Source organism: Sturnus vulgaris, chromosome 3 (genome assembly GCF_052056855.1).
Source record: "Sturnus vulgaris isolate bStuVul1 chromosome 3, bStuVul1.hap1, whole genome shotgun sequence".
Lineage (NCBI taxonomy): Eukaryota > Metazoa > Chordata > Aves > Passeriformes > Sturnidae > Sturnus > Sturnus vulgaris.
In genome coordinates this window covers 39,656,807-39,669,163 of record NC_142245.1, presented here as the reverse complement: position 1 = coordinate 39,669,163, position 12,357 = coordinate 39,656,807, and the positions used below count along the sequence as shown (strand labels likewise).

The 12,357-nt window shown below is 39.4% G+C and overlaps 1 protein-coding gene across 9 annotated transcripts in view; it reads right to left on the bottom strand.

Moving 5' to 3' along the window:
• The window catches only part of QKI (QKI, KH domain containing RNA binding), a 155,095-nt gene extending 142,873 nt beyond the window's left edge, over positions 1–12,222 (bottom strand). For 8 of the 9 annotated variants that reach the window (XR_015802298.1, XR_001403066.2, XM_088161412.1 and 5 more), the window contains exon 1: positions 11,877–12,222. Coding sequence is in view for 7 of the 9 variants with exons in the window: in XM_088161412.1 (XP_088017538.1) it covers positions 11,877–12,018 (142 nt within the window). In the remaining 2 variants the exon portion in view is untranslated. Of the gene's footprint in view, positions 1–9,477; positions 10,440–11,876 lie in introns of those variants that run through there. The other variant, XM_088161415.1, reaches the window with a different exon arrangement.
• Positions 12,223–12,357: the final 135 nt, after the last annotated feature.

The window sequence follows — 12,357 nt, the reverse complement described above, 5'->3', positions numbered from 1 at the left end:
TCAGAAAAGGTATGGGCAAGGAATGCCTCAGTGTGATAAGCACACGAAAATATAGCAGATTGCATTGGAAAAAGACACTACATGCAGAGGAAATCTTTATCAGATTGTACAAAGATTAACTCCAATATGAGTATCTCCATCTCTCTTAGGTGTAATATATAATCTCATAACATTTAAAGGCTAGGTAAATTGTTGTGGTATGTTTTAAATTAGTAACATTTTCTGAGCAAAAAGACACCTTAGAGCTCAAAGAAATATATTATGATTTTTCTGTTCCTTTCATATAATGATCTGTTTAATTTAGCAGTTTCAAAACCAACCAATATAAGAAAATTTTTGCAGCTACTTATACAGTAATATGTTTTTAAAATATACAGTGTTCATTCTATTAATTTTTTCATTATACTAATATTGATAGGTGCATACTGTTGCACCCATATTTGTGGCATTAACTTTCATTAATTAGCTCAACAGCCTGGAAATTATCTGGATTTCATTCCTAGCAATATTTATTCCTTCATTTACCATGGAGGGGGAAAAAAAAAAACTTTCAAAGGCAGGGGAGGGTGTGGGAAAAGATAAAAGTTGATAGCAGCATAAGTTTTTTCAACTATATTACATCCTATGAGAAACTACTCACCCATTACTAGACTAAGACAAAAGCTCCTTAAATGTTAGTGCTTTATTACTATCCCATCTTTTATCTGAAATTTAAGACTAAGAGCGCACAATAAAAGTTTGAAGGAGACATCGCAACAGACTTCCGATTATTTACGAACACATTTCAGTTATTAACGCCTGCTGAAAACTTCCAGGAGCCCAGATGCTCAATCCAGAAAAATGTACTAGAAATGTAGTTTAATCTGTGCAGCAATTTATGCTATAATATAGCATTACACTATACTAGTTATGACTGCTATAGAACGTACTGAAATGTTTGATACAGATTTCAGTACTGAATTGTGCTCAGGGCTCAGAAAGCCTGTACATACAGGTTTTGTAACCTAAAGTCAGTTAGCAGGCAGAAAAAAATCCATAAAGAGCTCCAAGAAAGTAAAAAAATTTGAGTATTATTACTTTAAACTGTTCTCCATGTATCAAGCGTTCAACAATTTGATATAACAAAAAGCAGTCAAAAACAATTCTAGTACAACCCATACTAAATGGGATTAGAAAGACCTGTGCACATGACAGAAACCACTTAGTTATGCTACTAAGCTGATTGAAGAAAATCCCCCCTCAAAATTCCAACTATTTTCTTTATCCTGGAGGGGAAAAAACTAAAAATTAAAACTGAAAGTAATCAGTAATTGAAGTAACAAAGCAACTGAAAGCGGTGAGATCTAAGAAAGGCTAACACAGAACCTGAAGGAAAATTAAGTTCAGAATTAACTAAATCTGCCTCAGAGTTAATTTATCCAAATTTCTGAAGTCAAATAAGGTTGCTGAGACTGCAAAGATTAAAAGAAGTCCGCAAGTCTGTCTTCAGAACATAACTCACATTTATCAATACTAAAGACTGATGTAAATCTTTCTCAATGAATGAAAAATCGGTTGTCCATCTGTCATTTTAAGCAGTCGAATTCAGTAAGCTTTCTGGACGGTAGAAGGGATGCGTTTCTCTTCTATTCAGCCCAGCACAAGCGTGAGGTCCCTCCTCACTTAATTACTCAGCGCACACCGAAATACCAGCTGCCATCCCTCAACACCCCAGCGCTGGCTGGAGCAGCCATCTACTGCAGCATCCATCTCTCTCCAATTCATCATCGTCAGCTTTCTTGCTGACACTCTTCAGAGCTGCCTAGCTGATGAATTGCTCTGTTATTCATCCTATGTTAATCCGAGGCTGACGCAAGAATACCTTGCTGAAGACACTTAACAGTATTAAAACTCAGCACTACCAAGTGCCCCCAGTGTGCATTAAACCTCCCATTTGGAACCAACATGATTCCTCATGAATAGTTATGAATAACATACAGTTACTAAATCAAGAGGTACTAAGTTTATGTACCCCATCACCTATAGACAAAGCTTCCACACAGTTCCTTTCTTCCCTGGAAGCTATACTCAAATTATTAGAAATACTTTGATTCATATAGAATTTAACCTCAATTAACCCTATAATTAAGATGATATAAAGAAGTTTTCTCCCTCCTCCCCCTCAAAATGTCAGTATATATCTTAAATGCCACAGGTCCTAAAAAAGTTTGTTAGAGTTCTTAACTTTAATAAGCTTTTCTCAAGAAAGCAAGTTATACATTTTCTCCCTTCTAAGATGGATTTGATCCTTACATAATGTTTTTTCTGGTGGTTTGTTTTTTCTATCAAGGATTATGCTAATAATGTCAGAAAAATAAAATTTATCCAGAGAATGAACACAAAACCACTGCAAGAAATTTCAAAATATGACTCAAATCTCCGTAAACATGTTATCAGAACAGCCAAATATAATTCCCTTCTAAGCACAATTACAGTCACTGCTTTTATATCTGAGATACTAAATTATCATTCTTCCTCTGAAGATGTTTTAATACACATATAATCAATCTTCCTGATAGATTCTTCGTTGGAATTAATTTCTGATCCCTACCACATCATCAGTGCTCAGATTTTGTTCAAGTCTATTTGAGCACAAAATTGACATAACTACACAAAAAGCGGGTACAAAAGAACGTGCATAGCAAGTCTTGCTTCAGGTTGATTCAGAGGCAGTATCAGATTTCCATAAAAGCCTCAAGTGATTTAAAGCAGCAGTAATTCCCTCGTAAACTGACTGTATATGAGCCTCTCTGACTATATTTATCTTTATAGATGATAAGATACTTAAGCAATTAAAGAACTATCAGCAACTTGCCTCTACCGACGTCTAACACACACCACGTTCTCACGGCACAGCCAATCTCCACAGCAAAAACATCACACTTTAAACAAGACAGCTGGGCCTATGACAGCATTTTAACCTTCAACTTTAACACACAGACCAACTGCTACGGGAACACGCCTGACAACAGAGCCAACATGGAGTATTTAGGCAAAGTTATTTTGTAAGTTTGGGCGGGGGTTGATGACTGCAACAGCTTTCTGAGAAATTGTCCGTGTTGTTTTATGCTGAAAGGGTGCAGCTCATGCTCTTTCAAGTTGAGACAAACTGAAAATAACTAAAAACTAAGTATAACTAAACTAAAACTAAGCATGATCAGCAATACTGTTCAAAAACAGCATCGGGTCAGAGAATTCCTTTACTGTGTTCTCATCCTCCTCCCTGTTCCTGCAATGAAACCTAAGATATTCACAGCAAAGAGATGCGGATTTGGCCTGCTCTGCATCTAAAAACTGAAAATTGTGCATCAACTTTTAATATAATTATTTGTAGGTTATTAGATTAAGTTGCATTGAGAAGAATATTAACTGATTTGCTACTGCTTCAAAGTCTGATAAATAAATGGAAGCATTATGCAACATGAGCTGAATGTTTTAGTTTAGCTGCCATTTAAACTTATGAACCAGAACATCAAAGTTATATTAATACTTTTGCTAGCAAATCTGTTGTTTATTTTTTAAAATTTCAGGCATCTGCCATCTCCAATACATTAATGAAAAAAAGTATTCCATAGCTAGGAAAGGACATTTTGACCAACTAATGGCTACAGAGATCTCTAAATCAGTTCTTTAATTGGAATTAGAAAAAACCCACAAAGGTTCATTATTTCAACAGCTAAACGGTTTAAAGAATTTCAGTAAAGTCTGACTTCCATCTAGTGTCAGCTAGTCTGCAAATAAGCACATCCTTAAAATTCTGAATGGACCAGATGCACAATCAGTTGACACCAATTAGGAGCTTCAGACTTTTAAGTAAATGTTTAAGCAAATGCACTTCCCTCCCCAAGGCGCTGCTCTACATCTTCGGTATCGAGCCACCTCAGCCACCATGCCAACACAGCTGCTCTGAGATCACAGCTCTGATCCATCTGAAAAGATTGCCAGCACCACACAAAAACAAACTCAAAAAACCCCTGACCGGTACAGAATATCAGCTGACCTTTTAATCCTGAAACTGATCTACCAGATAAGAGTATAAAATGCTGTATTATCTTCCCCTGCCTCTGCCCTGACATCAGCAGCCACTCCGATGCATTACTCCCTAGATTACCTAGAAGTAACTTCCCAGCAAAGTAACAAGATTTTAATTATTTGTCATGCTGGGATGCTTTTATTTTTGAAATTGTCTTAAAGAAACATCAGCATTAGTAATGTTATACACCACTGAAGTGTTAACTGTTCCAACTATGAATACCCTCAGATTTCAGGAAGTTATCACACAAATTGCTTCATGGTTTATCCCTTCTAAAAAGGGGGATCCTGAGGGCCTTCCCGCACGGACACTTCCTGGAGCACTGCAATTATACTACAAAGTATCAAAACCCTGCTCAGTATCACCTGCGCTGGAAACACAGAAAATCCCTACAACTACAGAATGGAATAAAGTAAACTTATTCAAGTGCAGCTGCAAAACAGTCAAAAATATCTTTAAAAGCAATTAAAAAAATTTACTTCCAGGGTGCTAGTCAACGATGCACCACTAAAAACATTAAAACATCAATAGCTACCTACTGCCATTTCCCTTCAAGAGAACGATTTTTTGCACTGAACTGAAAAACAAAATTTACTATTTGACACCAAGTAGTAAAAAAAAAAAAAATCAATTCTCAAATGAAAAGTAACTGAAAATGTAATGCCAATTTCTACTTACTATTTCGAACCATGATAATAAAATAAATTAAAAACCCTTTCAGCATTACCACACTTATTCCAACTATTAACACTGCTGAAATATCTGCAAGGATAAAAAAACCTGCAACTTCTAGTGCTGAACTCAGACAACAGTGGTTTAAGTAACACAGCTCCACTTCAACTTGTGCTGTCTTGTTCTCAGACACGCAGCTAGTCTGCAAAAGCCACTTTCTGATGGAAGCAAGAATAACACAGTGGAGGGGCAGTTCCACTAATGAAGCCAGATATTATTTCTCTTTAGTGTTGTCACAGCTGTTTTGTTCATTCATGCATAAATTGTCTAAAAAAATTAAAGCTCTGCTATTAAAAAGCTAACTCCACTTCTATTAAACGTTTCCAAGAAAAACAACCAAAAGAAACACAAACCTGGATATTACTTTAACTGCATCGTACAGGGTTATACAGGGTACTCTCTGAAGACAAAAGTAAAAATGCAATGTTGCCTAACTTTCAGGAACCCCACTCTTTGTCTTAGCAAAGCAAAGGTATATAATTCAGACCACAAACACTACACCTATTATCTGTTTCAGGACTCAAACAGTAATTTCAATGTCCCTCACAGATACAGATCCTCCTATTAGCAAGCCACAGATGTAGCTTGTATGGTACGTCTACTGACCTAACCAACTGCATAGTGAGATAAAAAACACTAGTTTTATTGTTCTTACTAGTTTTCTTAGCACTGGGTTATTAAATTTCAATGCAATGTCAAAATTACCACAAGATTTTCATAGTCCGCATTCTGACTAAAATCAATGCAGAGAAATTCACACGGCCAGAATGAGAAGTTGTGAGTTATGTTTCAATAAAGACAAGGGTCAGTGAATGAGGGCATTTCATTAGTTCACAGCTTTCCTGGCAAGGCATCGCTCCCAGCTCCCCCCTCTCCCGCCCCCCAACATTCCATATAAGCAGTCAAATATAAACCATCAGTTTCCATGGCAGACTCCTGCTGTACTTCAATCAGCCTGAGCTGTCAGGATGGTCTGGTAATTAATGTTAACACAGGTCTAGCTCATCAGAAATATACCAGATCAGCATCTAATAATACATCTAATTAATAGGATACCTGCATCAGTGTGCATTCTCAAAAATGGAGAACACTTGATGGTTACAGACAGTAATTAAATATAATTCAAACATACTTGGTCTTCTAACAAAGTCTACACAACTCAAATCATTGTAAGCATCCCATTCCTGACTTGGCATTGTATAGTGTGCTCAGAGGAAAAAAAGCTTTAATCTAAGAATGACTGAAACAGATAATCTGGTCAAAACATTACTAATCCACAAAAGTGACCATCCATTTCATGTCTAGCCTTCTCTTCACACCCACAGCACTCATCAAACATCAGCAACTTCTTTCTATCTGTTGATGCATGTAAACTTCATTTTCATAATCAGGACATTCTAAGTGTCTTACAGTCTGTGGAGCTTTTCTCAGTCGATGGTGGTTGGTTTAGGGTTTTTTATCCCATTTTACTACAATATTAAGCAACACATCTCCAGTTCTTCCCCTTGTGCGTCACAAAAGTGCCACGTGCCACTCCCTAATCTAATCTCCACTTGGTCAGTTGTTTCTAACCATAGCAAGGGACTTTTATACAACACCAGTTATTTTAGAAATTACTACATTCAATTTCAGGGGAGGAAAATCCAACTCAATTGCAACCTTAATAAAGAAATTGCACTAAGCAAGAAAGATGAATTCAAACTGGCCTCTCCCAGTTTAACAAGTCCTGTATAGAACTAAATCTAGCGTGTTTACTCATTTAAAAACAAAAATCCGAAGACAGGTATTTTAACAATCAGTTATTGGTAAGCAACAGGGAACAAACCACTTTCAAAGCATGAGTTTAAAATAACTGTTTTACTAACATAAAACTTGTATCAGTTAAAAATATCCTTTTTTAATTACATGTCAGGTAACTGCAATCATATAAGTGCTGCAGATACAGCTCCAAAAATAATATATTTTAAAAAGAACTGAATTGTTGCCGTTTTAAATATTTTTCCAAAACCTAAAAAAACTGCTACAGTTTCTTAAGTGCAATGGAGCTTTTGGTTTGGTGTTACAAGAGGCTGTGCCAAGGTATTAAAGCCGCTCCCTCCTCCCGCCAAAAAAACCAAACACCCACACCTCAAAATAGCTCTTACAAGGTTTCTGAATACAAGTTCTAGAAGCATTACAACCTTGTTATTACAACACATTCATAAATCAGAAAAACACCCCAGACCATTAAGTTTTAGGAGATAATTAGAGGACCAAATTCAAGAGTACTAATGATAAACAGCACACAAACAATACTCTGCTCTTGTGGCAAGCTGCTTTGACAAATTTAGCATTAATACACAAAGTTTAAAAATTAGCATGAGACTCTCTGGGCAAACACCTTTCATAAGGCCTTTATCCCAAAGAATATTCATAACTGAATACTGCATTAAGAAGCACATTTTTAATGAATTCATGGAGATCTATTGCAAGATCTGATACAACTGAAAAAACTGACATGCTAATGTGGCCAGTGCCCCTCCATCAAATCTGACAAGTCAGCAAAACCTTAGCTAAGCACAGGCTACATTTACATAATCACAAACAATAAGGTCATGTACAAAAGTAACTAGATAACTTCCCAGGGAGAACTCATTTACAACACCAGAACACAGTTCTTCAGCCCCTAACTTCACCCAAACGTTCTGGTTAATACAACCAGACTGACGCAAAAACTGCACTCCTGGGCACTAAGCTCTCCAAGTTCACATGCACTTTTCTCAGTGAGAAAACTAAACAGAGACAGCAACATTCACGAAAAATTTATCCTCATATTGCCTACTTGGATGTTTTTACACTAGCTTTGTTATACATAGTAGAGACAAAGAGGCAGCCTATTTGACACAGAATTAGATTTGTCTCCAATAGATAGACGCATGGTTTAATTTACATTTAAAAGTAGACAGGCTTTTCATTCACCTTCAACACAGTTTTGAAGGGGAAGATGTAAGCTTTTGAGGTATAGGTTACAGAGGAAAAATGAACTCTTGATAAAGTCCGCTTCAAACTCTTTTTGAAAACAGTTCAGACCACAGGTGTAATCTGTGTACATTCCAATCAAGTGCAAGAGTATGCACTTACAGGTTCAAGAAAACAAAATGTAAATTTAAAAATTAGACTACTTACATTTCTTCATAGTCTGCTGAAAGAATACAACTGAAATACCTCATTAATTTCAATCTGTCAGCATGCTACTGAGGAGTTTGAAATGTCCAATTCAGTTTTTAAAAACAGTGCAAGAAAACAAGTACAACTCTATTCACTGTCCACAAAGGGGAGCATTAAAATATATAACTGTCAGAAAAAAAAATCTAGGTTAACATCATAAAAGTTACTATCTCAAAAGCTGGAGAAAAAAAAAATTTAAAAAATCAGGTCACATTTGATGGTGCAAACAATTACAGGAAATACAGCCTATTCCACATTCAGGAAAAGCCTCTCTTCCCACAGGTTTGCACCAGTCTGATAAAAACAATTCAGCTTCCTAGTTATTATGATGTGCTCTTTAAACATCCTTGTTAATCCACAGAAGCCTTATTTACACACAACAAGTTAAAAGCACACATATGGAAAAATAACTGTAACCTAAACAAAACTGTAACTTTCACATTTTATGAAAGTACTTCTTTAAAAAAAAAATGTTTCCTCAATACACTTCTTACATTTAAGCTAATCTTCAAAAACAAAATGCTGCAAGACAGAGACCATCTACTAAGTTAAGCACTAAAATATTGCAAGATCAAAAAGTAGGATAGAGTTCAGAAAGGAATACAGGCTTTGGATAACACACACAGCATAGAAATAGCCCCCCAAAAAAGCAGATGCACATTCTGTAACCTAACCGGATTAGATGTACTGTTCACCTAAATCCACAGGTCTCTTTCTGCATACAGTTACAAGAAGTAATCACAGCTGAAGCCCATTTGAGTCCTGTTTTTAAATACTGGCATGTAACAATAAATGAATAGTAATAAAAAAAACTACCCTAGCATTCCAGTAAGGAAAGTAATCCCACCTTTTATTTGTTTGACTTCTTAGGGTTGTGACTTTATTTCTTCATTTTGATCAGCACACAAAATAAAAGACAATGGCTGATCATAATATTATTCTTCTAAAGAATAAGAAGCATAAACAAAACCTTCAGGAAAACGGTTGTATTATAACTAAAAAAAAACCCAAAAAACCCTACCTAAAGCACACAACAACAAACTAGAAGAAGCAAATCAAATTACTGGGTGGAGGGGGCAAAGAGGGAATGTGAACCCTGTAACTTTATTTTTAGATTATATATACCTATATATATATACGCACTTGCCCCAAATACTTGGTATTCTCACGAGTGCCAGGAAAAAACTGATGAAACTATGAAACAATACACTTTTCAGTAAGAACGTTAAATCCTGCAGACTTTTCCAGCAAACCTGTAGTTAGCTATTACTAAACTCTTCTGCTGGAGGATGTCAGTGGAGCAAACAGTTCAAGATATTTAACACAGTCCCACTGGTAACCAGGATAGGTGTTTTACAGGGAAACAGCTGTTCCAACTTCTCCACTGTTCACTGCTACTGTTGTTCCACCTATGCAATACAGCCTGTAAGCATACAATACGAGGAGGTCCATGCAAATACAGATACCTGCACAAATCCACAAGTATTTTGTCATTCTTTGGCGTCTTCTACCAGATTTGATAATTTTACTGCCCGAGTCAATAGTGGTGCTGGCGGACTCATGCCTCAGAAAAAAAAATAACTGGCGCCCCTTAGTGTTCAAATCCTGAAGTCTTGAAGTAATTTACTAGATTTGCATGAAACTTTTTTTTCAACATTCCAAAAAGTTTTCTGCCTCCACAATACTTCCACCCAACTGCCAACGTAAACAGGAAAAGCAGAAAAGCTTAAAGGGATAGCAGGCTTCTTCCAGATACCATTTATGAATAGAGACTGTATTTTATTTGCTTTTCTTTTGAAGAAGGGAGTGAAGAATAGTTCCAACACAGTCCTTAAACTTTGTCAGCAAGAGTTTCGAGAGCCCTCGTTTTGAAACTCCAATACTTCGCAAACAGAATTCCAGAGTTTTCAGTATTTCAAAATATATGACAAAATATAAGTATTTCGGGAATTCCTTCTTCAGTGTCCTTTTCAAATCGGGAAATGTTTTTCTTCCTTTTGTTCTCTGAAAATAAAAAACCAGCTTAAGGCCTCCTCTGGCCAAATACATAAAGTTGAAGAGATTCAGGAATTTAAAAATCCATTATCAAGCCTCTGGAAGGCTCATTTGTGCTATGAAGGAGTCTTCTCGGTCAAGTTTCTTCTACGTGTCTATTGTATATCTAACTGTTCTGAAGAGGTTGTTCAGTGTGGTGATCAAGAATATAAGTTCTAAATAGTTTTGCTTTTCACGTCCACATTTGATCCAATATAAATTCAAACTACTCCAAGCGTCTTGAAAATAAAAATAGACTCTCCCATTATAATGCTTCCCACAATCCATATTTCAGTGTTCTTCACCGTTTGTTTGGGTTTTTTTAAACTCCTCTATCATTTATTTCAGAAGGTAGCATTTTCTCGACACGCTATTTTTGTGCCGTACTACAGTCGCTATCTCATTTTTACAGTCTTGGCAGAGGGCGGGGAATTGTTCTACCAAATATAACCAGTTCTTTCATCTTCCGAGGTCAACAACTTCCCAAACTTCTTTTAGCGAGGAGGAATACATCCGCAAACAAGAACCCTAACTCAGAATCTCGAAAATCAGTACTTCATACTAGAGAATCCCAACAAGTTGAAGCTGTATAAATAATTTATGCTCATTTCATATTCTACAAAGCTATCAGATACGATTAAACAAACAGGTCTAACTCTCCAGAAAGCCTAGGTTTAAAGTCATAGGAAAGGAAATGCCTTTGACAAGAAAAACAAACCTGTGAACCCGAGTACAAGGCGAATTTTAAATACTAAGAACACCTAATTTTTGATACACAGTAGGTCTGTTACTGTAGTGGGAAAACGTATGGGACACAGGAAGTTCCCAGCTCGCACTTTTCCTTTTAATCGCTGAAACATGACTATTTATGTTTAAGGTTTAAGATTTCACAAAAAGTTATTAGGGGGAAAATTGGGGGTATGGGGGTGCCTCGCCCCGTGCCAGGAGCGGCGGTGCGGGGCTGGGATGGACGTTTGGCAGGAGCAGACCAGGCAATTTCGTAATCCTTTTTGTTTCTCCCCCTTCACTAAAGTCACACGTTGGAGTCCTTCAAGTTCAGTTTCTTTAAAAGGTAAGGATAGCTGAGAGAAGAATTTGCTCGCTTCCCTTGTGATATAGGAAAATCGTAATTAGTTTGTGGCCAGTTCGGGGTGGGGTAGATCTGGAGCTGAAGAAAGAGCTCAGCCCCCCTCCGCCTTAGTCATTCAAGTCCAAGCAGCTTCCAGAACAGCCAAATCTCGAAACCAAACACCCCCCGCCCCCCCGGCGGCGGCCCTGGGGCCGGGCGGCGGAGCGCTCCGAGGGCGCCGGCAGGACCCCCGTGTCCCCCGCCGCCGCGGGAGGGAGGGATGGAGGGAGGGGAGCGCCAGCCGCCAGCCAGCCTTTCCCCTCCTCCCTGCCTTCCCCCAGAGCGCATTCCTGAGCTCCTCTCCTCGCTCCCTCCCCTCCGTGCTGTAGTTACCCTTCCCCCGGTTTAAGGAGATAGTGCGGAAAAGGGTGAAAAGAAAAAGGAAAAATAAGGGGGAAAACCCTTCGGGGGGATCGGGGACCCGCGCGGCCGGGGCTGCCTCTCCCCTCCCACTCGCTCCCCGAGTCCCCCGGCACCGCGCGACGGCGGCCAGGGCGGGGAGAGCCCGCACTTCCCCTTTGTTTTCGGCTCCCCAGTCGGGGCCGGGAGCGTGCGGGGAGCAGCGGGGAGAGCGGAACAGGCCCCGGGCCGCCCCCACCGCCCGGCCGGGCCGGGGCGAGGGGCCGAGCGGGATCCCCGGGCCGGGGAAGGCAGGGCAGGGCGACGGGGCGGGGGAGGGGGCGGCCGGGCGAGCGCTTTTACCTTCGTCCAGCAGCCTCTCGAGGTGGTTGAAGATCCCGCAGAAGTTGGGGAGGCTGCTCATCAGCTTCTTGTCGTTCATCAGCTGCATCAGGTAATCGGGGCTCGGCTTCGGCTTCTCCTTGGTTTCCATTTCCCCAACCATATTCCAAGCCCGCGCAGAGACGGCGAGCGCCCGCAGCAGCTCTGCCGAGCAACGCGACCGCGGCACGGGGCGCCCGGCTGGATCCGGGCGGGCAGGGAGGCGGTGGGGGAGGGGAGGGGGCGGGGAGGGGAGCTTCCCCGAGGAAGGAGGAGAAGGAGGAGGATTCAAATCCGGAGACAAACGCAGACCCGCCGCTGAGTCCCAGGGAAAAAAAAAAAAAAAAAAAAAAAAAAAAAAAAAGAAAAAGAAAAAAAAAAAGAGGAAACTCGGTAGAAACCCCCGTGCGGGCTGCGCCCTCCTCTCCGGGCACAAGGACCCGCCGCCGCCTCTCGGTGCCGC